The 27,390-nt window shown below is 35.2% G+C and overlaps 1 protein-coding gene across 1 annotated transcript in view; it reads right to left on the bottom strand.

Moving 5' to 3' along the window:
* The window catches only part of LOC128865692 (uncharacterized), a 96,518-nt gene that overhangs the window by 7,132 nt on the left and 61,996 nt on the right, over positions 1-27,390 (bottom strand). Inside the window, exon 2 of the mRNA XM_054105959.1 lies at positions 765-990. Coding sequence (XP_053961934.1) covers positions 765-872 — 108 coding nt within the window. The 5' untranslated portion in view covers positions 873-990. The remainder of the gene's footprint in view (positions 1-764; positions 991-27,390) is intronic.

Below are 27,390 nucleotides of genomic sequence, written 5' to 3'. Positions count from 1 at the left end.
GATTTTTTATATTTTTTTCTTGATCTATCAAAAAATTCCTATTGGAAAAAGTACCACCAATCTGATCGTCCTTTATAAAGCTTTGTTGAATTAAAAAAAAGAGAATAAGGCTTGAATACGAAGAGCTTGATCCTGATTGAAAAGTTTTGTTGGATTACTCGAGTGAAAGTTTACAATTCCTCGCCAGATCAAGTTTTTGAATTACAATATTTAATAAAAGCGAGCGTACAGGTGTTCGTGACCTCCAATAATATCGAGAGCTGCGATTCCAACATATGCGACTAAGTTTAAAGGCAATAGAGTCAGTGAGTTGGCTTCTTGGCCACACTCTTCTTAATATAGTAAATTCTGCCATCTAGCAAATTGTCAAGGCAAATTCATCTTGGCTCTGGCAGCTGACTTTGTTCCTTTATAATATCAGGCAACAAATCTTATGACGTTTAGCTAACAAGTACTATTTTCAATCGCCCAAAAGTTGAATGCCATTGTGGATAAACTCGACCGACGGGGCTTATGTGGTAAAAAAAAAAAAAATTGGCCATATCATCGACACAAGCAAGTAAAATAGGAATTAATTTCCGACAAAAGTTTTGCCCATCCTTGTTATTTCGCAGGAATAAAGTCCCCTTGCCGTTTTTTTTTCCATAAATACTCAATAATTTATATGATGTTTCTAAAAAACTTAGAAATTAGTGCTGCGTAGGAGTTTGTTAAATGTTTTCTTTTTTCAGCAGCTTTTCTTTCTACTTGAAGTAGTCACTTACCCTAAAGAGTTTCTCCTTGTTATACCAAACATCCTCTTCCTCTTCGACATTTGGTATCATGTCCAGATTGTCGAGGGAACGCGAAATAATTTTCCGACGCGAAATCATTTTGTTAATGTTTTGTTGTTGTGAACTACGTTTGCGTGTTGGCAGTATTTTGTGGCCGTTTGTGAAAGCCGAAGCTTTTCAGTCTTTTCGAGGAAGAAAAAATAAAGTCACAATATGTCTGTAAGAAAAAAGAAAATAAAAGTTGGACGAAACATTAGTCTTTGTTGAAAAAATGGACAACAGAATATAATAATACTCGTACAATAATAACAACATCATAACCATTTTAAGTTAATACAATAACTTATTATACAACAATGAGCTAAGAAGCTCGTACTTTTCGAAGGCCGGTGAACCATTTTTTGAGAGTATCCATATAAGAGTACCCAGAGGGGGGTTTCGGTTATTGAAATACACTTCTTTACATATTCTGCGGCTTCGTCAGTCTAGCGTAAGTGCACTAGCCTGCCATCCCAGAGGTTGTGGGTGCGAATCTCACGTAAAGCACGGTCCTCTCGCACTTTACCAAATTTACCGACTTTCCCTGTTTCTAAACAAAAAAAAAAATTTAAAACCAAAAAACAACTCATTCCTCAAACCCTAAAAACTTATCCTTTCCATTCTTACTTCCGCCCAATAGTCAGCGCATTATTTGCATTGTGGCTGCTAAAACCAGCAACAACACAGAAAAAACCACAGTTACACATTGCATCAGTGGCGCCAGCAAGAGGAAGTGGGCAACCGCGGTAATAGCGCAGGCACACTAAATTTAGCCAAGTCCTCAACCATGTGTGGGATCCTTCTCGCAGAAAAATGTGAAACACAGATGGCGCTCTAAGCAGTAAGAAGGCTACTTAAGACTGGTAGTGGCAGGCTAATCACCTACCCTGTCAGAAATCAAAATAGATTAACGAAATCAACGCAAGACAAGTCTTGTTGAGGCCCTACGCTCCCGAGTGGAGTGAACAAGGAAAGAAAAACGTATTCTGAGGAGGATTGGCGGTGCAAATAATCAAAATTCGTTCATCTGACTTCTTATTCACAATCACCTTTCCGTGTTCTTTCTCCAAATATAGAAGCACCACCTCTTCTGCTGCAGTGAAGATTTTGCTTCTTTTTTCTCTTTGTTGGCTTCCATATCTGATATTAATGATGTACTTAAAACCTTTTCTTCACAAACCACAATATTTACCACCTGTTTATCTGCCCATCTAAGTTTATTTTCTATCCTTCTTTTATGCTGCCGTCTATTCTCAAGTTTTAAATAAATATTTACTCCACTCTTCAGAAAATGGTATCGAGCTTATCGAATTTAATCGTTGTTTCATGAACCTCACATTAATAGGCAGTCGAGAAAATGACACAATGTTTGGAATTGGTTTATTTAGGCTATTCAAATGACACTTTTTCTTTATAATTCATTAGCAGTTAGTATTGGGATTGCAGGCATTTGCTCTGTTAGAATTGCAACTCAAAAATTTTCAAATTGTTCAATGTGCCTAAAAGTATGCTGCATCTGCATTGCAGTATCATTCGGCCGCCGGGAGCGCTTATTGAAGCTTTTAAGAAACAAAAAATAAGAAAAAAAGAATACATTTTTTGAAAATTCTAACTGTATACACGTATAACCCCTTAAGGAAATGAAACATCAAATTATGGAAAACAGTTTTAAATGTCGTCCGCATGTAAAGGCAAACCACTGGTGCAATTTTTTCATAAAAACAATCTGCCTTTCAGAATCGGCTTAAAGTTGTAGGCTTGTAGCGTAAGAGTGTGTGTGTAACATAAAGAGTGTGCCTCTCAATGCGCCAAATTACTTATAAGTATGCACTTGAGTGGTTCCATGTCATACCTTTTCTTGATTAAACTGAAACAATTTTGAAAAAAGTTTAAAATTTTGGGATGTTTTCAATGTTGAAAATTTTGGAATAGGTGTTTTTAAAGAGAAACATCTTCGATTCTTTCTGATATTTTTATAAATATTTTTTTTTTACTTTTTGGAGATAAAATATACTGTAACACTGATTTTGTTTTGTGGAAAAATTATATTTATTTTGTTAAACATTTTTGAGAAATTTTGTTTGTTGATTATAAAAAATCAGAGTGGGACGGTTTTTCAAAAATTCCCAAACAATTTTTTCTCAAAAATTTTTTAGATTTTTTCAATGTTGGAAATTTTGGAATAAGGATTTTTAAAGTGAAATATCTTCGATTTCTTTTGGTATTTTATAAATATTTTTTGTTTTTTTTTTTTTTTACTTTTTGGAGGTAAAACACACTTTAGCACAAATTTTATTTTGGGAAAAAAGTATATTTTTTTGTTAAACATTTTTGGAGAAATTTTTTTTTGCTGATTATAAAAAATCAGAGTGTGAAGGTATTTCAAAAATTCCCAAAGAAATTGTTCTCAAAAAATTTTGAGATTTTTTCCATGTTGAAAATTTTGGAATAGGGATTTTTAAAGTAAAATATACTCGATTTCTTTTGCCATTTTTATTAATAGTTTTTGTTTTTTTTTCACTTTTTGGAGATAAAATACAATTTAACACAAATTTTGTTTTGGAAAAATTGTTTTTTTTTGTTTTGTAAAATTTTTTAAGAACATTTTTTTTGGTGATTATAAAAAATCAGAGTGGTAAGGTTTTTCAAAAATTCCAAAAACAAAATTTTCTCAAAACATTTTGAGATTTTTTCTATGCTGAAAATTTTGGAATAGGGGTTTTTAAAGTGAAATGTCTACGATTATTTTTGATATTTTTATATTTTAATATTTAAATGTTTTCTTTTTTGCTTTTTTTGTATAAAATACACTTTAACACTAATTTTGTTTTGGGAAAAAATATTTTTTTGTTAAAAATTTTCAAGAAATTATTATTTTTTGAATTTCTGAAAAACCTTCCAATTTTCATGATTTTTTTAAAATATTTTTCTATTTTTTGTTCAGAGAGATTATGAATGGCTAAAAGTTTCATAGTGGGTTCTCTGCCGTTACTGTAACCGCCAATTACGTGCAATTTTGGTTTTGTCGATTCTATTCAGACATGTTTGATGTTAAAGATGCACCTCGCACAGGCCCGCCCGTCCCCGAAAATGTCCACAAAATCACAGAAATAATCGAAGTTCATCGGAGTTAGTAGTCATAGCAACGCCCAGGAGCTAAAGATCGACTATAAAATATTTTTAAGCTATTGGCGCAAAAATGTTACGCAAAAATAATGAATTTCTTTTACTCAAACTAATATTTGGCAATATTTGAAAAAAAAAAAATCAGAAAATGTCTCAAGCCCACGGCAGTTGCTTTTGAGTGTTCAACTTGTCATATTCTAAATGTCTAATTAATTTTACAAACAACGCGTAGGCGCTTACACACTTGCAATTCGCGCTAAAATAAAATAAGGAAAGTACTTAATCTTTCTTTTTCTTCTTCTTCTTTTTCTTAATTGACACTTCATCTTTCAATTTGGTACAATTTTCGTTTCCCTTTTTTCTCGAGCAAAAAATGAAAGTTCTGCACTATTTAGCCATGCGTCGAGGCACACATACAACGAAAATATGTATTGAGGTCATATTTCATCTCGGTTGAATTCATTTGGGAAACACAAATATTTACTTAAACCCGTTAATTGTGTCAACCGAAAATGTATAAGAATCCAAGAAGCATTAGTAAGCGCAAAACACGTGTAGTAACACCTACACTGAGCATGGAAAAAAAATAGGAAAATGAATAAGTGCAAAATTCAAAAAAAAAAATAAATAAAAAATAAAAAAAAACACCGTAAATTAATTCTTAACATCAACCATGAGCGTACGAATTGCCGCAACAAATGACAACGACATAAATGCATTAAATTACAAAACTTATGACTGTCGCATCGCCAACCAACGATTTTGGGTTATTGAACTCAATTTTGTGCTTGTGGTTTTTTTTTGTGTGAATTCTACTAGTTATGCGTTGCATTACATAAAAAGTTGGCTGTTGACTTTGTGCTAAAAATAACCAATTAGTTGGAAAAAATGCAAAAATATGGGAATACACAAGCGGCAATTTGGCGCTTGAGCCTTTTGTTTGCGGGCGCGCGCGCAGACCGATCGACACAGGCATGAGAACTGTAACAATTCTGTCAGGCGTTTATGCCTTGGCATATTAATCAAAAACTTGTTCACGCCAAACAATGCCAGCTGGCGAAGGTGTTTGTGGCATGTCAATTGATGGCACCGAACCAGCCACTGCATGCACTTGAATGCAGCCAATTGGACGAGAAGGAAATGATAAAAATGCAAAAACTTCTTATTTTTATTACTTCTTTCTCGTAAACATTTGTGTGAAAGTCAGCTGTGGAATTCCATTCTTGGCGCTACCTTTCTTTGCAAGCGCGTGCGTGAGTGCATGTGTATTGTCGTATTACGTGCTCGGCATGATGGACGACTGTCATATTAACTGTAATCACAAATCAGTAAACGCCTACAATTGCAAACGCTTATCATTCAATTTGGCTTTTTAGCATTGCGGCTACTTACTACTCGTACTATGGTGACAGTGTCGGCGTTGAAAGGCCATGGAGTGATCGCTGCATTACTTATGTACCTAGAAATTCGAATGCATTCAAAAAAAGATTTCTGTAGCTGATTCTGTTAAAGTATTATAATAAGTGCCTGGCATTGTTGTATCAAAATTCATTATATAATTTGAATGCAAGTTCGCTACTTGAGTCTTTTGTTTAGCACAAACAAAGGTTGAATATTTTTATTTGCATTCTAATTTATATTCTTGCTCTGTCAATAAAATGCCATAAATTATATAATTATCAATTGCCACAAATTGCAATACCCAACCGTACTTGGCACCATGCGCTGGAACTTGTTATTCCACGCCTTCCAAAACGAGTTTCCCATGCAGAAGCCAGACATGTTCGCTGGCTGCTTAAATGGTTCTAATGCAAATATACATAAAATATATAAATTTTAATTTATAATTTATAAAAATCTAAAATCTAATATAAAATCAGGTTTTATTATAAAGTTTCTAAGTATACCTATATTAGCCGTGCAAAATATTCAAATGCTGGCAAAAGACTGGCGTACATTTTTTAATATGCATGAAGAAATTAGAATTTGTTTGAAATACTCGTCGATAGAAAACGAAAAAGTTATATTAATAATTTAAATCTCTTATTTTTCAAGTATATAATGCAAAACACCTACAAAGTCGTGTACACTCATGGACAATAAAATAAGTCTGCTATATTCTTACTAGCATTGGTCATTTCACTTTTATTATTTATTGACTATGAAATTGAAAAAAAATAAATAAATTTATAATTGGCCCGTACACTTCTGTTAGGTGCTTGGCCAAGCTCCTCCTCCTATTTATGGCGTGCGTCTTGGTTTTTAAGAGGAGTTGGTTAAGGAGGAAATTTTTTCATGGCAGAAATACACTCGGAGGTTTGCCATTGCCTGCCGAAGGGCGACCGCTATTAGGAAAAACTTTTAAGCTTTTGCTATCATTTTGCTTATTTCATACACAGAGAGTCGAACCTACGCTCTTTCGAATGATAGTTCCGCAACAACCCATTCGGCTACAGCGGCCGGTGAAATTTTATTTTATTTAATTTATTATACAACAAAAACCATGAAAGTAGTTGTTTTAAATTCGTGCAAAACTTATGAAAATTCTGGGAAATTTCAAGCTTTCCAGTAGAAATTTTAGAATAATTTTTGGTATGCAATTTTATCGCCCACTCAATTTTAGCATATCAAGGTGCAAGTTGCAGTGGCCATTTCCTGCCCAACAAAAAAAAATTGTAGTTTCTAAAAAAGTTATTTGCATGGAAGACAATCTGTGACACTGTAAGCACGAAGAAAAAATAAAAAAAAGTGCGTGTAGCGTAGTACACATAACAGAAGTGAAACTTTCAAGGCAGACAAAGAAAGAGGGTGAGACCCGTGTGAGAATGAGAGAGAGAGAGAGAGAGAGAAAAAGAATATATATTTCATTCACAACATTTGGAGAGAATACAAATAGACAAAATTTACAAAAAACAGAGAAGGGTCGACCGGTGTAGGTAAACGTCGGACACAAACCGTGGCAACAATGCGCATTAAGGGGGGAAGCTGGTCTAGAATTTTGAAAAAATCGAAAAAATTTTTTTTGTCTTAAAAGGTGCTTTAGGGTCTTAGAAATAATATACCAAATGAGGGATGCCAGCAAAAATGTCTAAATGCCCAAATTTTTCATTCGACGGCAGTGCCTCGCAGGTATGCCCCGAACGCTACTTACAACTTTAAACGCGTTTTTCTCGAAATCACTTTTTTAAAATGGCCGAAGACATAACTCGAACAAATCTTTACCGATTCTTACGAAATTTTGACAATACATTCAAAATACCTTTCTCCGGAGACGTACGTAGGATTTTTTATTTATATTACATAGTTTTTTTTTTTAATCAACAATTTTATGTCGTTCTTTATAGTGAAAATTGTAACTTTTTGTTCAAACGTGCACCATTTCGCGAAAAAACAAAATATCGAAAAAATCCTACGTACGTCTCTTTCTTTTGTTATATAGAAACTAAAAAAATTTTATTTTTTGATCCAGGACAAAAATTAAGGAGTTGACGTCTTCGGCAATGGGCCCACTAGAAAAAAAGGCGCCTTAGGAGAACTGCTGGACAGCGGCCATTTTGAAATTAATTCAGACGAAAAATTTTGTATTTGTACCATGAAAGCTATATTATTAAACCTATTTCACAGATTTTCGATTGATTCCTTTGTTGAGTCAAAATAAATTCATAAAATATGCCCATTTTTTGCGCTCTAGACCAGCTTCCCCCCTTAATCGGAGAGTTTATCACCCGCACTAACGCAGCGATTCCAGGACCGCAGCAACGACACAAATTACCGCAAGGCAATACCAATAAATCCGACGCCGGAATGGATAGCACTTAATAGTACGCACAAGCACTAGCCAGGAAAGGGAAATAAGCGCCAAAAAGTAGGCACAAAAAAAAAGCCAAATAATTGGGACCAAAAAACACGCCAAACAGTAGGCACTAAGGAAATATAACGCGAAAAAGTAGGCACAACAAATATCTTTCCTATAAGTTTGCACCAACAAACAAGCGCCAAAAAGTAGACAGTGTTATTTCTCACTAGAAATTAGTAACCACAAGGAAAAACTCAGGATAAATAGTCTAAAGTGTATCTAAGAAATATATAAGGTATATATCTCTCTCTCTCCTTTTCCTCTACGTTATATCTCTTTTCTCTCTCGCGGAACGAAAATGCCCAAAACGTTGCATGGCCTTGAAATTTTACTCTCCATTCTCGCTCGTCCATCGACGCCTAAGAAGTTTCACTTCAAAAAAGGTCAAAAATTAACAGTACTTTGTAGCCACTTGCAACCTGCAATTACTAAAATTGAATGAGCTATAAATTGGTGTACCAAAAATTATTCCACAAATTCTGATTAAAAAGTTTGAAATTTTGTTGCTAGCTTCCAGAATTTTCAAAATTTTTGCACAACAATTTTTGTTGTATACGAACTTAAATTTTTATAAAAAATTAATCGCTACCAAATAAACAAAAGTAAAATATGCAAAATTAGTCAAAAATGTCGCACACTCTTTTTATTGTCTCAGCGTCATGTCATTACCCGCAAACGACCTCACCAGGCACTACGCACTCCAAGCAGCCGCCAGTTACACGAACATTGACTTGATAGTCATTATTGAGCTTCATCAGCAGCTTAGTTCAAATCATAGAACTCTTAAGTGATGGCACATCTACATTTATAATTTGCTCAAAATTTAGTTCCAAAATATTTTCGTTGGTAAGATCAGCAAAAACTATTCACAGTTAATTTCTACTTGAGCTGAAGCGGGCGCAGCAGCCACGAGCTTACAAATAAATTACATTTTATAAATTACTTGCCAAGACAAGCACGCCAAATATAATTTTTTGAAATGTATTTGCTTGTCTGTATGCACGTAAATGTGTGCCTTAAAAATCTGCGTTCTGTGTGTGGGCTGCTGGTGGCGTACATATAAGCGAATGATGAGGTCAGCGGTCTGAGCTTCTTCAGTGCTAATATTTGCTTGAATTTCGGTGCGTTATTGGCTAAGTCTTGGCCAAGTCTTGACAACTAAGTTGAATTGGTTAAGTCGTTTGTGCTTATTTTTAAATATAAAATTAAGTTTACTGAAATTTGGCAAGATGTTGTTAATTTGAGTGCAAAGCTTTTGGAAATAGCGGTAAAAAGCCGCTAAATATCCATCCATCCTAGTATATATATTTTTTTTTAATCTGAGATCTAAGTAGCCACTTATTTTATAAGGATAAGCTCGCGGCAAACCGATACCACCTCTAAATTTCAAGCGGTTTCGAGTATTTGGCCTTTTTTTGTGACCTTTTTTTTTACACTAAAATCATATAAATCCAAGTTTCAGACTTTATGTATACAAAAATTATTGTATTATATTATTGTATATATATTATATTATAGTTTCCTTCTTCTTCTTCATATCGCACCCTAAATACAAAAGGGTCACAACTCAAAATGTACCTTCTGCTCAAATATGAACGAGACGTTATCAATAAAACGGTCCGCGGATGACATATGGCAAAAATAAATTTTTTGTTTTTTGGTAGGACTGTTATAAGCTTACATGTAAAATTTCAGCGTGATATGTCACATAGTTTGTTTTCTGTGCTACTGTAAACAAGTCAAGCTCGAGTGTGGAAAATTTTGAGTTGTGACCCTTTTTTATTAAGGGTGCGATATGTTTCACTGAGTTCCTTTAGCCACAACTTGGCTCAACAACAACAACAATGCACTCTTTACAGTTTAATCCGCTTTGAACTATTTTACGTTCATCATTCTGTGTACTCTTTTCCAGACCACTCCATACTTTGCGTGGAAAGAATATCTGCTTACATTATACCAAAAGTCCTCAAGTCAATTTTTTGTTTGTCGGTAACGACTAGCAAGTAAAGCACTTAGACATAATTAAGTCCATTGTACTGCACTCGGATTTCCTTTTTAATTTTCTTTAAATCTACTCGACCTCCGAAGAAATCTGAGTAGATCTTGTGGTGCCAAGGAGCCAAGGTGGTCGCTTCTTAACACATCAGTGCCAAAGATCTCAAGCCTGATTCGAGCGAAGGCTGGGCAGATGCACAGAAAGTGGTCCACCGTCTCATCCTCCTCTCCACATGCTGTGCAGAATGCACTGTCTGAGATGCCCACCTTTTCCATGTAGTTTGCCCATAGAAAGTGGTTCGTCATCAGTCCAATCAGCCTCCTGCAGTCCCCTCTGTTTAGTGACAGTCGGTCGGACATGACAGGTAACATCAGTTTTGTCCATCTGCAGCCTCTCTCAGCCTGCCAAGCTCACTTGTGGGTTGTAGTAACCCATTTGCTAACCGTGCTGCAGAAGGGAGTGGCAGAACGGGCTCCGGGCCAAAGAAGTTGACCTCAGAGCCCATTTTAGCTAAGCAGTCAGAGATCTCGTTACCCGCGATACCCACGTGTCCCGGGACCCATGTTAGCGTAGGCTATTATGTCTACCGACATAGTTCAGCCCGGATCTATTAGTATCTTCTATTGTTTTGGCATCTTCTCGTCTACTAGTCTTTCCGTCCATTCTTATCTAACAGTTAAATACATTCGCCTTGAGAATTCTTCAGGAATTTCTTAAAGTAATTAGCTGTACGAATTTTTGGAATGCGCGATTACTTGTAGTTAGTTAGTAGTGCATTTAAATTGATATGAACAAGTTTACGTGCAGTTTAGTACTCTGCTCATAGAATGCAACTCATAAACACTTGCACTCACACTTGTGCAGTGAGGCGACCATGTTGGGCAAGTCAAACTATGCAGTTATTTGTGGCTTGTGCGCTTGAAAACTGGTTTTTGTCAGTCTTGTCAGCTTGTTGGCTATTGACACGACTGAAATAGGTGGGGTTGCTTGCTCCCTCTGACACACTTTGCTATTGAACTAATTAACTAGCCAGTATGTTTTTACCGACTAAAAGATCACTTATGTATTATATATATGTACAGTGTTCGATAGAAAAATACGGCCGATAAAAATATTATTTTATTTTCGACAATTTTTTTTTGGCTGAGGTTTCAGTGAAAGCTTTTTTTGTACAAAATACATGCACAAATTCTTTTTATACGGAAGAAAAATGAATACAACAAAAAAAAAAAAAATTAAAAATCAAAAAAAAATTAAAAAAAAAAAATTCAAAAAAAAAAAAAATCAAATTATTAATTATATTATTTGAAAACTGAAAAAAATCTAATTATTATATTTTTTAAAAACTTGAACTTCTTTTTGTACGGAAGAAAAATGAATACAACAAAAAAAACAAAATTAAAAATCAAAAAAACAATTAAAAAAAAAAATTAAAAAAAAAAAAAAATCAAATTATTATATTATTTGAAAACTGAAAAAAATCTAATTATTATATTTTTTAAAAACTTGAACTTTGTTTTTTGTTACTTAAGTTCAATAAAATTAAAAAAAACCATAATTGTCTAAAAACTCTCCTCGTTTTGAACAGTACAGTTTTTTGGTCCAAAGTATAGTGGTTTCTGGGAAATTTAGAGTTATTTGAAGAACAAAAAATCTGGACACTTTTTATAAAAAGTTTCCGTTTACACGAAGACAATTAATGAGCTTAACTGTCGTATTGGCATTTGGTTTATTTTAAGCTTATTTTTTCACATTTCTATAAGTTTTGTGCGCTTTGGCATTCCAATGTCATTTAGTCGGTTAGTGTAACAAAATGTACAAGCACACAAATACATGTAAATGTATATTTTTATACATACACATGTTTTCAAAGGGCAAATCCACTTTGCATTCAAGGCAATTCAATTTAAAGAGTTGCTTTTTTTTATCTTATCTATTTGCAAGTTTATTTCCATCGATTAACTCGCTAGCCATTGTTGCTCCAGTTAAAGACAGAAATAAGCAACGCACTTTTGCTCCGATTACGTGCGACGCACACAAACAATTTGAAACACAAAATAATTCAATTAAATACACTTTTTTGTGTGCCAGCCAATGCCCCTATTCAAATTTTTTACTCGGCAAAGTTTTGCTTGGTTTGAGTTCATTAGATACGATTAGAAAATCACTCCCTTTTTCACATATTTTACATGCACACCTTACTTACATAGGCATATATATACCTATATATGTTCGTATACTTATAAGTTTGTATTAAGCATGCATGCATTTTATCGACAACACCTTAGGCGTTCTTAAAAAGTTAAATACCTACTGTTGTTGGTTTATAAATGCACGAAATTTGTTAGAAATCTAATTTGACTCGTGCTGACCCACAATTTGTGTGCCCATCAGTAGCAAATACAGACAAATTAGCTGCCATTCAAAGAGAATGTCGTGAGTTGCACAGAATTTCAAATAAATTTTTACTGTAGTATTCTTATATGAGAGTCTTCTTTCATTAAGAAATTTTTATTAAAAAGGTTTGTAAAAATATCGATCAAACTTTCTAAAATCAATGGTTTCTTAGTTTTTTTAAGTTACGTTAAAATTACTATTACTTAGGGCAAAGTTTAGTTTGGTTAAGTGAAGTTAAGAAGAGTAAATTATATTTAAATATTTACCAATTTTTCCTTAAGTAAAGATACGTCAACTTTGGTTTTCTTAAGTTAAGTAAAGTAAAGCATATTTACATGTTTATCAATTTGGCTTTAAGTAAAGTTAAGTTAAGTTTGTTTAAGTTGAGTTAAGTAGAGTGAATTATATTTAAATAATTACCAATTTTTTCTTACTTAAAGTTAAGTCAAGTTTGGTTAAGTTAAGTTAAATTAAGTAAAGTCAAGTTTGGTTAAGTAAAGTTACGTTAGGTTTGGTTTCGTTAAGTTAAGAAAAGTAAATTATACTAAAATATTTAACAATTTTTCCTTAAGTAAATTTAAGTTAAGTTTGGTTAAGTAAAGTTAAGTTTGCTTTCGTTAAGAAAAGAAAATGATACTTAGTTATTACCAATTTTTCCTTACGTAAATTTAAGTCAAGTTTGGTTAAGTTAAGTTAAGTAAAGCAAAGTATTTACATATATACCAATTTTGCTTTAAGTAAAGTTAAGTTAATTTTTTTTAAGTTGAGTTAAGAAAAGTAAATTATACTTAAATATTTAGCAATTGTTCCATAAGTAAAGTTAAGTCAAGTTTTGTTGAGTTAAGTTAAGTAAAATAGAGTTACGTTAACTTTGGTTAAGTTAAGTTGAGTCAAGATAAGTTGCGTCCAGGTATGTCATGTTAACTAAAGATGAGTAAAGTTAAGATAAGATATGTTAAGTTCCTTACGTTCGGCTAAATTCTGTTAAGTTAGGTTAGATTAAGTTGGTATTACAAACTTCCAAATTCCTGGTAGATCATGTCGTGCAAATTAACTCAAATGCTTTATCGGTCAAAATTAGTAATCGATGTGGTAAAAAAATAAATAATTGTTGCGTACACTTATGTTTCTGTGTCTGTCAACGGCTTGGAAACGGCCAGGTAATACTTTTATTATTATTATTATACAGGTTCGAAAATTAAATATCAGGCTTAAGTCAAAATTATTTCTCATCCACAGGTATGCATATGTTTTAATAAAAAATAAAATAAATAGTTTTCTAAGGTTAAAACAATTTAAATAAATGAAATAGACCAACATATGACCAACCATTTCTGACACAATTCCACCGCAAACAAACCCTGTTTTGCATTTCTATGTGTAGCACATTTTCGTGTGTTGTGTGCTTATAGCACACCCTTACAAGTATTTATATTAAACATAACCTTGTTGCATATCTACAAAAGCCACTATTCGGTCAGTCGGTCTGGCGGGTACACACAGCACGCAACTAATCAATAAACGCACGCGTATTACGCAGCCAAACCGGCAGAAATGACCCACAGCTATGCTTGCAAAAACAACTACAAAAATAGGCAAGCATTGACAGCAGTGTTGGTATTTAGTGAGTTTGTTGTGTTGGCTGCCTTACACTTGTCCCATGAAATAAAAAATATTTGAAGGGAATACAAAAATGTAGGCGTAAAATTTGTATGCAATGCAGTGCAAGGAGGCGATGTTGCGCATGCGCAATGTGACATTGATTTTTTATGTGTATTCAATTGAGTAGAGTTTCTCTAATGGTGTTGGAGACTTTATTTTAGGATTTTGTGTTTTTTGAAGCGCATTCTTTTGCTTTTATTGGATGAAAATGCAGTCTGTGCTTACAAAGTTTGAGGAAATATGGAAAATCGATGAGTTCTAAAAGTGTATACTAAATTTTTATGTGTTACAACACGTGCTTTGGTGTATGTATGTATATATAGTTACACACATATCGAATGGAATGCAGGCACACATTTACTTGGAGTGTGAATGAAATGAAAGACTTAAGGCACAAACTTGCGAACGCTATTGAGGAATTTTAAAAAGCACTTCAGACTGCCTATTTGTTATATGAAATGCAGGATGTATGAGATGTTGTCATATTTACGTAAATAAATTTATAGTCAAAAGATATATGAAATATTCTGTACTAACATTGGAAATATTCTGTATTAGCAGTGAGTTCCCACTTCTTGAAATGCGGGACAAACAGTTCCTTAAAGAATTGTAGCACAAGAACTTATTGACAAGTTGTGACTACTTATTTGTTTTGCATTTAATTTTTTTAATTCTTTTTATGAGATTAAAATTCTCTTTCCTACAAAAACCATATAAAATCAAATTTTAAACTTTGGGCAAATTAAAAAAATTAAAAAAAAAAGAATTCAAGAAATGTTTATCAGAATTTTTTGCAAAAGTTCGGGAGTGCAGTTTTATAGCCAATTGAATTTTAATATAACAAATTTCGTGCAATAAAATTGCGCTGATTTTTTTTATTCTTTTTACAGGTGGTTTTCTGTATTTTATCCATACAACGAAGGCCCGTCAGCAAAAAAAAAAATTTTAATTCCCAAAAATCACCCGATTTCAGAGCCACTTCAAACCTGAAGTTTGTTAGGTCTACTAAAGTTTGTTGGGACATAAAACTGCATATTCGAAATTTCCCAAAATTTGGAAAACAGTGTGAAATTTTGATTAAAATTTATTTATTTTTGTTTTTAGATTTGCACAAAGTTTGAAACTTGACTTTAAGTGGTGATTGTACGACAATAAACTATACTTTCGTAAAAAAAATGGAAAAATTATATAAAAAAAATATTTAACGCAGTGTATATTTCATAGTTATAGGCATCACATCAATTGAAGAAAAACGTAATATACGCGTATTCATAGCATAGACCACAAGTCACTCGACAATGTGTAAAGTGTCACGCTCACACACGCTACACACTTCCTATCGTCTTGGCGCCCAGATTTTATTCGCAACTAGTCACGCTTCCTTAAATAAAAATTTGTACAACTACAAATTTCTGCACAGTCATAAGCGCCCGCTAAGTAGAAGCAAAAGCGTCTTAGGATTTTTGAACAGAAAAACGAAAACTCCAACCAAGTAATTGGCGAAAAATAACTAATAATTACAAAAATGGAAAAAAGGTTGCTGCCGATTCACAGCAAAAATGACACCAGTACAACACCCAAAACCACTGTGATTAAGTGCCGTAAATGTTGCGGCTAAAGCCTTAAAGAACGAAAAAGAATCAGCAAAAGAGCAGGAGTCCACACACTCACAGCAACAAGCAACAAGTAATAGCGATACAGCGACTACAATAACAAGTGAAGCAAGAGCAGTTGAGTGAAGCTTATTTGCTGCTTTGACGCGATTTCTTCGCAATGTCGCTGTTATTTTGGTAGTGGGTTTTGGTGTTGTTCTTGTTGTTACTCGTATGTGTATTTTTTGGCATGATGATCGCATCACACATTAAATTTAATTAACTTGTTGGCCTTTTGGGCGTACATTGTTTTTGTTTTAAATTTTATTTTATATCTTCTTTTTGTTTATGCTTTTGATTTGGCTTTGTTGCTCTTGTTATCACATTTTTGCTTTTAATATTCTTTTCAGTTTTCGTATTTGAATACAAGCTATTTTTGAATTTTTGTTGTAGTTGTAGAAGTGTTTCCACATTAGAATTTAGTGTTTTATTAATTTATGTGTACTAATTTACATTTCATGGCCTGTTTTTCTTCCACCTTCCAACTTCTGTAATCAAGTCGCTTCCTCATAGATGAGATACATTAAGAATTTCATAGAACTGAGTTACCACTGCAATTTCGATATAAACGTCGATGACAAAATCATTCTTTTAAAGAGATAATTTTAATAAAGGGTGGTTAAATTTCAAGGGCCGATGTTGAATGTGAACCACACTTAAACATCAACGACACCGTTGGACATCTTTCTTTGTGGTTATTTGAAAGAAAAGGTATACGTCGATAAGCCAGCAACAATTCAAGAGCTAAAGGATGAGATAATTCGGCACATTAACGGCATAGAACTTCAATTATGCCTCAGCGTCATCGATAATTTAGACCATCGGATGGAGGTGTGCCGCCGAAACCGCGGCGGCCATTTGGCCAATATTTTGTTCCATACATAATTGAGCTATACCAATATTATCATAATAAAGAAAATGACAATAATTTTCTAAAAAAAATTGTATTTTATTTAAAATCAACACCGACCCTTGAAACTTAACCACCCCTTAGATAAGGAACTATTTGCATTTGGTGGTCTTTTGAGGTGTGCCGCCGAGGCCGCGGCTGCCATTTGGCCGATATTTTATGCGTAATTGAGCCAACCAATATTATCATAATAAAGAGAAATGACAATAAATTCTTAAAAAATTGTATTTTATTCAAAATCAACACCGGCCCTTGAAACTTACCTACCCTTTAGATACCGCTATAAATTTTTTACACAGTATAAAGGGAAGCTAACGGACAGTTGTGCTTTTTTATCTATAATAATTTGACATACATTTATAACATTTTTTCTTAACGATTATAAGACTTTATTGACATGTTTCCCAAAAATGGTAATGAAGTTTTTAAAGACTTTCTGTTCAACAAAATTATTTTCGGAATATTCTAATATTTAACTATACTTAAGGGGGTAGTATGGTATTTCTTTTTTTTTCATTTTTTTTTTTTTTTAAATTATTCTATAACATCTTAAGATTATTGTGTGAAAGTTTGAAGTGCATCAGAGTAAAATTGACAAAGACACAAAGGATTAAGTATCTACCTCTCCAACCGGATTTCACGCTGTAAAAATCTTCACAAATCTTTAAACGCGTTTTTCTCACACTTGCCTTTTTTACGGTCGGTGTCCACTGTAGATTCATATCTACTGCACCGATTCTTTTCAAATTTGGTTTTTTTGTTTCTTTACTTTATTCACGAGGTAATGACGTCGAGTTTTTTTTTTTTTTAATTTTGTCATATTTTAAAACAACAAAGTTTTCAAGTTTTTTTTATGAAAAATCGGTGTTTTGACTTCAAAGCGCTTTAAAAAATTAAAAAAAAAAAAAAAAAAAATTCGACGTTGTTACCTGCGAAACTTTATTAGCTGATGAAATCAATTTGGTTTTTTGATTTTAGTTGATCCAGTAATGAGTTCTGAGGGACACCGCAATAAAACTTTTTTATGAGACGTCCGCGAAGATTCGCTGCCACCAACTCATTTCTTCATAAAAATCAATGAAAATTTCACACAATATTCTTTAAATATAACTTTATAATGAAGTAATTTTAAAATTTTGAATAAATCAACTGTGTCGACAAAAAAAATTTCGAAAAATATGCTTGTTTTACACCGAATTAACCATACTACCCCCTTAAAAACAATGCATACAGTTGTATCTTTTACGTATGTTTTAGTGGCACGGCAAAGCTTATTGATTAATTTCCAGGACAATTTCAAATGTATTTAAGAATTCATGTAAGTCTAGAAGAATTTATTTATTAATTTTCGTCCATTTTAAAACTTTTTTATTTAAAAATCTTACAGTTTTGAAAATTTTTTAAATGAAAAATAAAAAAAAAATTTTTTTATAAAAAAAAATTTAAAAAAAAAATGTTATAAAAAAAATGTTATAAAAAAATTGTTAAGCATGAAATTTTCAAATATATAGCAGAACATATTTCATAATTTCTCTCCATTTTGAAAATTTTTTGAATGAAAGAAAAATATTTTTAATAAAAAATTAATTGATTAAATTTTATTAATATAAAAAAATTGTTAAACTTTCAAAAAATCGATTTTTTTGTCTTAATTTATTGTTTAACATTCCAAGAATATATTCTCAAAATTTTAAGCCGATCTGGACAAAACTTTTGGAGTTATTGTCCAATTAATCTCGCGTCTTAGTTCTGGCAGGTGCGAGCGTTCGGGCTCTCAAACTTTTAAACGCGTTTTTCAAAACTACTTTTTGAAAGTCGGTGATCAGTGCCATTTAAAAACTACCTGACCGATTCATTCAAAACTTTGCACACATTTTCTTCATATAAATTGCCTCCACCCAACGTTTAGTTTATATTTTTTTTGACATGAAGGGGGTTTCCCGCCCACAAAATGGCGGAAATTTTCGTTGAAAATAGAAGTTTTCACTTTAGGCCGCCGCCAAAAATTTTTAAACGAAGAAAAAAATTAGCCGATAACGTTGGGGGGAAGATTTAATGATACTTTGACTAAATTTCAATTGGTTTTGGTTTCAGATAATTTCCGACTGAGATACAGTGATCACTGCAAAATGTTTTTTTTCAAAACGTTCCCGGACATGGTCTGTCACCGGCTTATTTTTAAGTATTTCTGCATGGAAAAATTACAGAATATAACTAAAAGTATGCTTAATAATGTGCAAAAGGTTTCAACAAATTTGCTCAATCCATATTTAAGAAAAAAATTCCCAAAAATAGTGTTTTTTTCCGCTGAAACCCTTACCCCCCCTACAACATACAACTTTTATTATTGTAAGTAAAACCAAAAAAAAAATTAAATAAATTTTTATTAAAAAATTTCAATAATTAAAATAATCTCTCTCTTTGGAACATGTTTTAAATAAAAATTTCAAAAATTTTTAATTAAAATTTTATTAAAGAAATTTTATATTATATAAAAATTAAAAAAAGTTTGATTAAAAAATTTCGAAATATTTTAAGCTCAAAATATTTAATAATCAAAATCAAATATGTATGGTAACTTATTTTATAATTTCTCTCCATTTTGAAAATGTTTTAATGAGAATTAAAAAAAATTGATTAAATAAAAATTGTATTTAAAAAATTGTTAAGCCCCTTTTTGGTCTGGAATATCGAAAAAAAAATGATTTCTTGTTTTTTTTTGTTATGATAGTTTATACTTTCAAAAATATACTTGCAAATTTTATATTGAAATTCGTTGTAGTTTAGACGTTACAGTCCTTTAAAACGAGCCCGGCTTGGAGTACGACGCCCAGGTATAAACGCGTTAACCGTGTTTTTCTCGAAACTATTTTTTCCGAGTTGGCGTTGGGAATTTTCCTTCATTTAAAAATTTTTTAAGACAAAAAGTTTGTTTTTTAAGTTTTATTCAAAAAATTGTCAAGCATACAATTTTTATTAAACAAAATCGAACATGCAGTCACACAGGCGTGATCCAAAATTAACACATTTATCGAAGCAATCAAACAAAAATGCGATTGCGCGGAGGTATAAAAGCGGTTTCGCATTCGTCCACTTTATATTGATGACTAATTAATATCAATCAGATACTTTTTACAACCCATCCATTTGTACGTTCAAGGTAAGACAAACATTTTTCAACAATTTTTTCTATTCGCTAAGCCTTTCCACTCCAAATGCATGTAAATATTAAGTGCCACTTAAATAAATAGATAAATAGCAATAAATTATACAAATAAAATTGGCAAGCACTTTTATTTCACTATCGCGCCAATTTGCTTCAATTCAAGGAATCAAAACATTGCACAGCCCCAATTAATGCCATGAATAGTGATGTGCTCACAATAGAAGTGCGATGTGCCAATGTGCCAGTGATGTGGTGGTGGTGAGTGGTCAAAAGCAACGACAATGGCAACAAGAAAAATGCTATTAAAAATAAAAATAAAAATTCGATATAAATATAAGTAGACATCAAATTGACGTGAATGTCTAAATGCATGCAACTGTGTATGTATGCAATTGGGTATGTATGTATGCATGCATGTGTGTATGTATGTAAGTGTGCATGTGGCTTTTTAATGGCATTGCAACGCAGCCCTCATTGACACATACATGCAGCCATGTCAAATGGTTGGTAAGAAACAAAAACAAAAACGAAATAAGTTCCATTCAATAAATCAACTGCTAGTAAAGAGCAAAAATTCAGTAGCAAATCGACGCTGAATTCATAATTAACGCTGCGTAATGGCAATTACACTGCCAAATATTAGTGAGCCATCACAGGCACAATCACAATCACAAATACAACTAGCCAATTACCCATTACCAATTACCGATATTCAATTACAATTATACATTAGGCACGAATGCGCTCACTGTGTATGCGCTCATATCCGATAACATCTTCAGCAATAATAATAACAACTACAACATGCTGTTGCTGTAGCTGCTGCTGTAGTGGCGCCCCAATGGGGCAATGCCAAATGCAAAGGCGCATGCAAGTGGTCAAGCATACATACTTACTGAATGCTTGTATGTGAATGCTAGTGAAGTAAAAGTAGAGAATTTTGAAACGCTCTAGCCATGCTGTGCCATCAGGTGAGCCCACAAAAATACTTGTACAGTCTACCATAAAAATATAGCACAAACTATGGTGAAAATAATTCAACAGGCGTGGCCAACATGTGATCGCTAACCGGCTCCCAGCGAATTTGAAGGAATCAGCTGGGTTGCTGACGTCACTTGAAGAAGAAAACTGAGTTTGTGTGGATGGTGTATGACAAAATTAACGCAGCTTCCACCCATTTCACTTCGTTGCCGTCTGAATCATGTATAATAAGATGCGAAACTCTCTCTTTTCATGTGAGAGCGCCCCCAGGAACTCGTTTGTGTACTTGACAGCACTGCCAGTCACTGATCTGATGAACAGCTATTGGCTGCCGAGTGGCGACTGCTATTAGAATAACTTTTTCTGTCATTTGGTGCTTTATGCCAGAGGCTTCGAAACCGTAGTCACACACTAACCTTCTCGGCTACAGAGGCAGCATATTATTACAGGGTCCGGCACTCGAAGTGTAACCAACTTCAGACCGCTCGCGCAGCTGATGCACGGGCTGCCTGCCAGTTGGCTAAATTACAGTCCGGAGTATTGTTTACAAGCGCGCGGAAGCATTTTCCAGAGAGTAAACGCGAAAAAAGAAAATCAGTAATGGATTTCAAACGTAATAGTATGATTGCATTATATTTGGCTGGAGAATCACAACAAGCGATTGTTCGAGAGCTCGAGCACCTTAAAGTAATAAAAATAAAGTTCTTGTTTATCGCAGCATTACTCGTTAAAATCGTACTGGTAGCAACGCGAAACGTCATGGCGGTGTTCAGCAAAAGACTGCAACGTCACGTGAAATGGTTCAGGAAGTGAAGAAGCGACTTGAAGACGAAGTGCTAATCAAATGGCAAAAGAACTGAAAAAATGTGAACGTAGCATCCGCCGCATACTAAAAATGGTCTCAAAGTCAAGCCTTACAAGATCCAAAAGGCGGATGATCTCACACCAAAGCAGCAACAAGTTAGAATTGAGAGAGCGAAGAAGTTGCTTCGCTTTTCCGAAAGCGGTAAATTTCTGAACATTGTGTTTTCTGATGAGAAAATTTTTCAAATTGAGCAATTCGTAAGCTCCCAAAAGGATAGGGTTTATTTGACCGACCGTTCATACGAGAATTTGAGTCATCAATTGGCTACCAGGAGCCAACACCCACCACAGGTAATGGTTTGGGCCGCTGTAACCGCAGATGGGTGCTCTCCAATCGTTTTCATCGAGCCTGGCGTGAAGATAAATGTGAAATATTATCGGGAAAGTATTTTGGAGGTTGCTTTGAGTTGTGGGCAGACAAACATTTTGGTGGCAGACCATGAACGTTTCAGTAGGACTCGCTACCGTCTTACAAAGCTCGAGTGAACCAAGAATGGCTAAAAACAACGTTTAGAACTTCATAACGTCCACACAATGGCTATAAAATTCTTACTTAGGTGGCCATAACAACCCGTTACCGAATTACGGCCGACCTCACTAGCTCTCTCCAGGCGCCTCTGCTCCGCGCGCGCCTTCTCCAATTCTGTACACCAAGCGAGCATAGGGTTTCCTCCACCTGGTCTTTCCAGTTCTGCGTCGGCTCCCTTGGACTTCGCCCTCGACCACCTTCTTTGCTGGAGCTTCTTCACCCATACGCACGACATGCCCTACCCAACGCAGGCGTTGGATGGCGATGCGTTGAACTACGTCAATGTCGGCGTAGAGCTCATACAGCTCGAGGTTCAGTCTTGAACGGTGGTCATCGGCAACGTGCAACGGACCGAAGATCTTACGAAGAACTTTGCTCTCGAACACCCCAAGATCGGCTGCATCGCTTTGTGACACTACCCCTGCCTCCGCGCCATAAAGCAACACAGGTATGCTGAGCGTCTTGTAAAGTGTAAGTGCTTACTTAGCCCATAGTATCACCTATTAGCAAAAGTGATTCTCCGTTTGATCTCCAGGCTCATATCGTTGTTGCTGTTAACGGCGGTGCCAAGATAAATAAATTCTGGCACAACTTCGAAGGTATAGTTGTCCGCAATGACGTGCGTTCCTACACGCCGTGTGTTCCGCGGTGTAGACAGCATATACTTCGTTTTACCCTCGTTCACCGCCAGACCCACTCGTGATGATTCCTTTTCGATAGCAGAAAACGCAGCGGTGACATCTCGCTTACAGCGGCCGATAATGTCAATGTCATCGGCGTACGCAAGGAGCTGGACACATTTGTAGAAAATAGTGCCATTACGATGAACACCTGCTTTTCGGAGCACCCCTTCCATCACGAAGTTGAAGAGCTTGCATGACAGTGGATCGCCTTGTCTGAAACCTCGAACGGTATTGAATGGCTCGGAGAGGTTATTTCCTACCTTGACGAAACTGGTTGTGTGGCTCAACGTCATTCTGCAAAGCCGTATGAGCTTAGCTGGTATACCGAACTCAGACATGGAGGCGTACAGGCAATCCCTTATCGGGCTATCGAACGCAGCTTTATTGTCGACAAAGAGATGATGGGTGTCGACTTGCTTTTCATGGGTCTTCTCCAGGATTTGGCGTAATGTGAAGATCTGGTCGATGGTGGACTTACTACGTCTGAAGCCGCACTGATAAGGTCCGATCAGTGTGTTGGCAAACGGCTTAAGTCTTCCACATAGAACGCTAGACAGGACCTTGTAAGCGATGGTTAGAAGACTGATGCCCCGTTAGTTGGTGCAGATCGTCGGGTCACCCTTCTTCAGTACAGGACAAAAAACACTGAGATTCCAATCGTCGGGCATGCTTTCTGCTAGCCATATTTTGCAGATGAGCTGATGCATGCTCCCTATCAGCACATCGCCGTCAGTCTTGAACAATTTAGCGGACAAGCCGTCAGCGCCAGCCGCTTTGTTATTCTTCAGCCGCTGAATAGCAACTCTGACTTCGTCATGACTAGGTGGTCGAACGTCCAAATTATCGTCGATTGGTGGTATAGGGTCATCTTCTACTGGGGTGGAATTGTGTGCGTCATCGCCAGCAAGTAAATTGCAGAAGTGTTTCCTCCATATGCCCAGTGTGGACTGACCAGATTTCCGTGTTTATCTCTGCATTCTGGTGCTCCGGTCTTGAAACCTTGTGTCAGACACTTGACTTGTTGACAGAATTTTCGAGCATCATTCCTGCCTCTGTACTCCTCTAGCAGTTCACGCTCACGCTTCTCCTGTTCTCGTTTCTTGCGTCTGAAGAGTCAAGGCAAAAGGTGGTCATATCGAGCAAAAGTAAATTGATTCTTAATTTTGTATTATTTTCACAAATTTTTTGCTTTGAATTAAATAAAAGAAATTTTCCAAACTAAATTCATGGCATTTTTAATTGTTTACACTTGGAGTGCCGGACCCTGCTTCTCCTTAAATATTTTAGATTTTTTTTAACACCCTGTAAGTTCTAAAAATTTAGGTCACGCCCGAACTTAGTTGTCTCCAAATTTGGTTTTATCTACGTATTTCTTCTTTAATTTGAACTGTCCACGTTTCACGTACATACCTATAACTTACTTGTCCTATGTTTTTGTTGTAACTTCTATGATACTTTTGTAGATTTCTACATTTTGAGATTTTTTCAATCAATTTTTATTTTAAAGCCATTAATTTATTTACACACACGTGAAGTATGAATCAAAATAAAAACTGTAAAATTGAATGAATTATTTGATTTTGCGTAAAAATTGCCTATAATTTGCTCTACGCTACATTTTTGTCACGGACTCTGTGTATTTATATATATTTGTATGTATATATATATGTTTGTATGTACGATTATTTTTCATTAGCCGACAAATTGCCTTGCGCGGCGCTGTGATGCTTTGGTGCTTTGCTAACAAAACCACCAGCATATTTTTGCTATAACTTTATTACTTTACAACTCAATATATTTTTACATATGTATATGTATGCCCACATGTATGTGTACGTATCATTGCGTACTATGCCGAAAATAGCAAATGATTTATTTTGTTTACTAACCAACGGAGACAGATATGCGCATATGAATACAATCGCAGAAGCTACACTTCGAACTTTTGTGTGAATTTTGGCGTAATCGCGCCAACAATACAATACAAACAAACGAAAGATAAATAACGGCACAGCGCATTGAAGATGGTGCAGACAAATCAGCAGGCAACTGGCCGCAAAGACATTAAACAGCTGGTGGGCCAGGCAGTAGCAACAGCGAAAATAGTTTGAATGGCACAGAATTGCCAAATGAGTGGACTGAATGGAAATGGTGTGCACCTATGTATGTCTGTATGTACATGCACACACATACATCTATATCTAATAAATTTAAACATAGATCATCAGCATCTCGTAAAGCGTGTGCATTATTAGGCTATACGAAATATTATTATTTATATGAAAGAAAAATTTCAATAGCACTTTGAATGCCTTCCCAGCGATCTCGTGGGGCACAGCAGTAGCAGATTACCGGAGTTTAACTTTTTAATGATACTTTTGACCTTTATGCATGTTGTTTATGTTTGAGAAAAAAATCTGTAGATATATACATAAATATAATTGCAGTGCAGTTAAAAGAAGTCGAACAATTTTACACTCCATTAAAGGCCGTAGGCACTGTAGATATATTTAAAAACATGTAAATTTGTTCGAAAATGGATATGGCAGCAGAAGTAGTGGGACGTTTTTTAACTTCAATCCATTTTTTCAGTTATTTTTCCAAGATGGCTTCTAACTTAGAATTTTTTATAATTTTATTTATTTATAATTGGCACTTACATCCTTTTTGGCTGTTTAGCTGAGCTCTTCCTCCTATTTGTGGTTTGCATCTTGAAGTTGTTCCACAAATGGAGGGACCTACAGTTTTAAGCCGAGCAACAGATACTTTTTATGAGGAATTTTTTCATGGCAGAAATGCACTCAGAGTTATGTCATTGCCTGCCGAGGGGCAACCAATATTAGGAAAAACCATTTCCATAATTTTGTAGTTTCATGCACGGAGACTCGAACCTACGCACTTTCGACGACGCTGAGTTTTAGTGCTGAATTTTAATTAATATGATGGTTATTTTAAGATCATCAGGAAGTTCGCTCACTGTAACTCCTTAAGAACGGAAATGATAGCAAATCCCATTGCTTTCACCAGACTCAAAAGGCAGATCTCCTCTTCTAGTGGGGAAAACTGAAATGGGTTGTACCACTGGGTGCATTCTATAAACGACTGAACTTCTCTAGCTGTTAGTTTAAGTTATTCTACAAATATCGCTTAATGTATGTATACACCTTGCAATAAAAGTGTTCTTAAAAAATAAAACAGGCTCAGGAGCTCGTCCGTTGCAGCGCAACCGATCACTAACTACCATGACAATCTTGGAGCCTTAAAATTTCTACAGCGCCAAAATACTTTCTCCAAAGTAGCATTTAAATGTAGAACTATGCTAAATGAGCTATTTAAGCGGTATCCCACGAACTTGGTTGGATGCCTGGGCACACAGACATTACCAGAAATTGCAGCGTAAATGAGCTGCCTAAGTGACTTATTTCTTCTTGAATTTGAACTGTCCATGTTTCACGTACATACCTGCACATCCTATGTTTTTATTTGACTGATTTAAAATGACTACTGCCTACATCTTAAATCAGTCAAGTTTGTTTATTTTGTGGACATCACTTTATCCTCAACTAAGCTTTGGTCTCAGGGAGGAGTGGGCGCTGTGAAACATTCGGAGAAAGGGGGTTTGGCAAACATGTTTACGGATGGCTCGAAGCTGGACGGAAGAGTTGGTGGGGAAATATTCTACGAGGAACTCCTCATCAAGTTCATATTTAGGCTTTCGGACCGCCGTAGTGTTTTCCAAGCGCAAGTAGTCGCAATTAAAGAACCAGGGATTGACTGCTTACTTCTGTAATTGCAGTAAAGAACGTAAATATCTACTCCGAAGCGGTAATTACGGCCTTGGGCTCGTTGTTTGTGTATTCGAAATTAGTCAGGTAATTCTGGACTTTTTTCTCCTGATTGCATCCGAATACTTCGACATTCGGCTCATTTAAGCCCCCGGTCACAGCGACATAGAGGGAAACTGCTGGGCTGAAAAGCTGGCTAGAGAGGGAATTCTGGATACGGTTTCATCGCAAAACGAGAGGATTGCGGTTCCCTTGACAACCTGTGGTCTACTACTGTAAAGATGGACTTCCGCTCAACAGTGAGCGCTGTGCTAGTGCGAAAACACGCAAAGTCGCGAGATCATTCTGGCCAAGCGTAGATCGGGGACGCTCGAGAGCTCTTCTAAGGCCAACCAAACAACAGCTCTCAAATTTGGTGAGACTTTGTTTTGCTTCAAGTCCTTTCTGCAGAAGCTGTCTGGAGGACGAGGCACTTTGACTCTTGGCTGCCCTGCTCTCGTAGGGCAAAGACTTAAACATCTGGGCGCTCACTTTTTTGCTATACCTGCAGATAATGCGGGTTTAAGTATCTCAGACCTAATGAAATCCATCAGTAGCTTGAAGCGGTTAACACAATAGTAATTAGCCACTGTTGGTGGTCATTTTCTAATCCAAAGCTTATTCTTCTATTTTATTTCCATCCTTTTGGTTCTTTTCCTTCTGCTCGTTTATTAAAGAGGCAGAGTGGTTCCACCACATTGCGTATTAGAGTGGGAACGTGAGCCCCAAGTGGTGGTGCCACAATGGACTGCCAGGCCTAAGTGGGCCTTTCTTCACGCTCAGAGAAAGTAGCAACCACAGTAAGCGAATCTAACCTAAGCACTTTTGGATGAAAATTCACTCTTTCAGGTGTGTGAGTTAATAGCTTATCCCTTACAATATGCGGAAAATGACGTAGGATATCTTCAGGGGGGTTTCTTCTCTAACTCACG

This window comes from Anastrepha ludens, chromosome 6, assembly GCF_028408465.1.
Source record: "Anastrepha ludens isolate Willacy chromosome 6, idAnaLude1.1, whole genome shotgun sequence".
Lineage (NCBI taxonomy): Eukaryota > Metazoa > Arthropoda > Insecta > Diptera > Tephritidae > Anastrepha > Anastrepha ludens.
The sequence above is the reverse complement of the archived record's forward strand: the minus strand, read 5'-3'. Positions and strand labels throughout refer to the sequence as shown.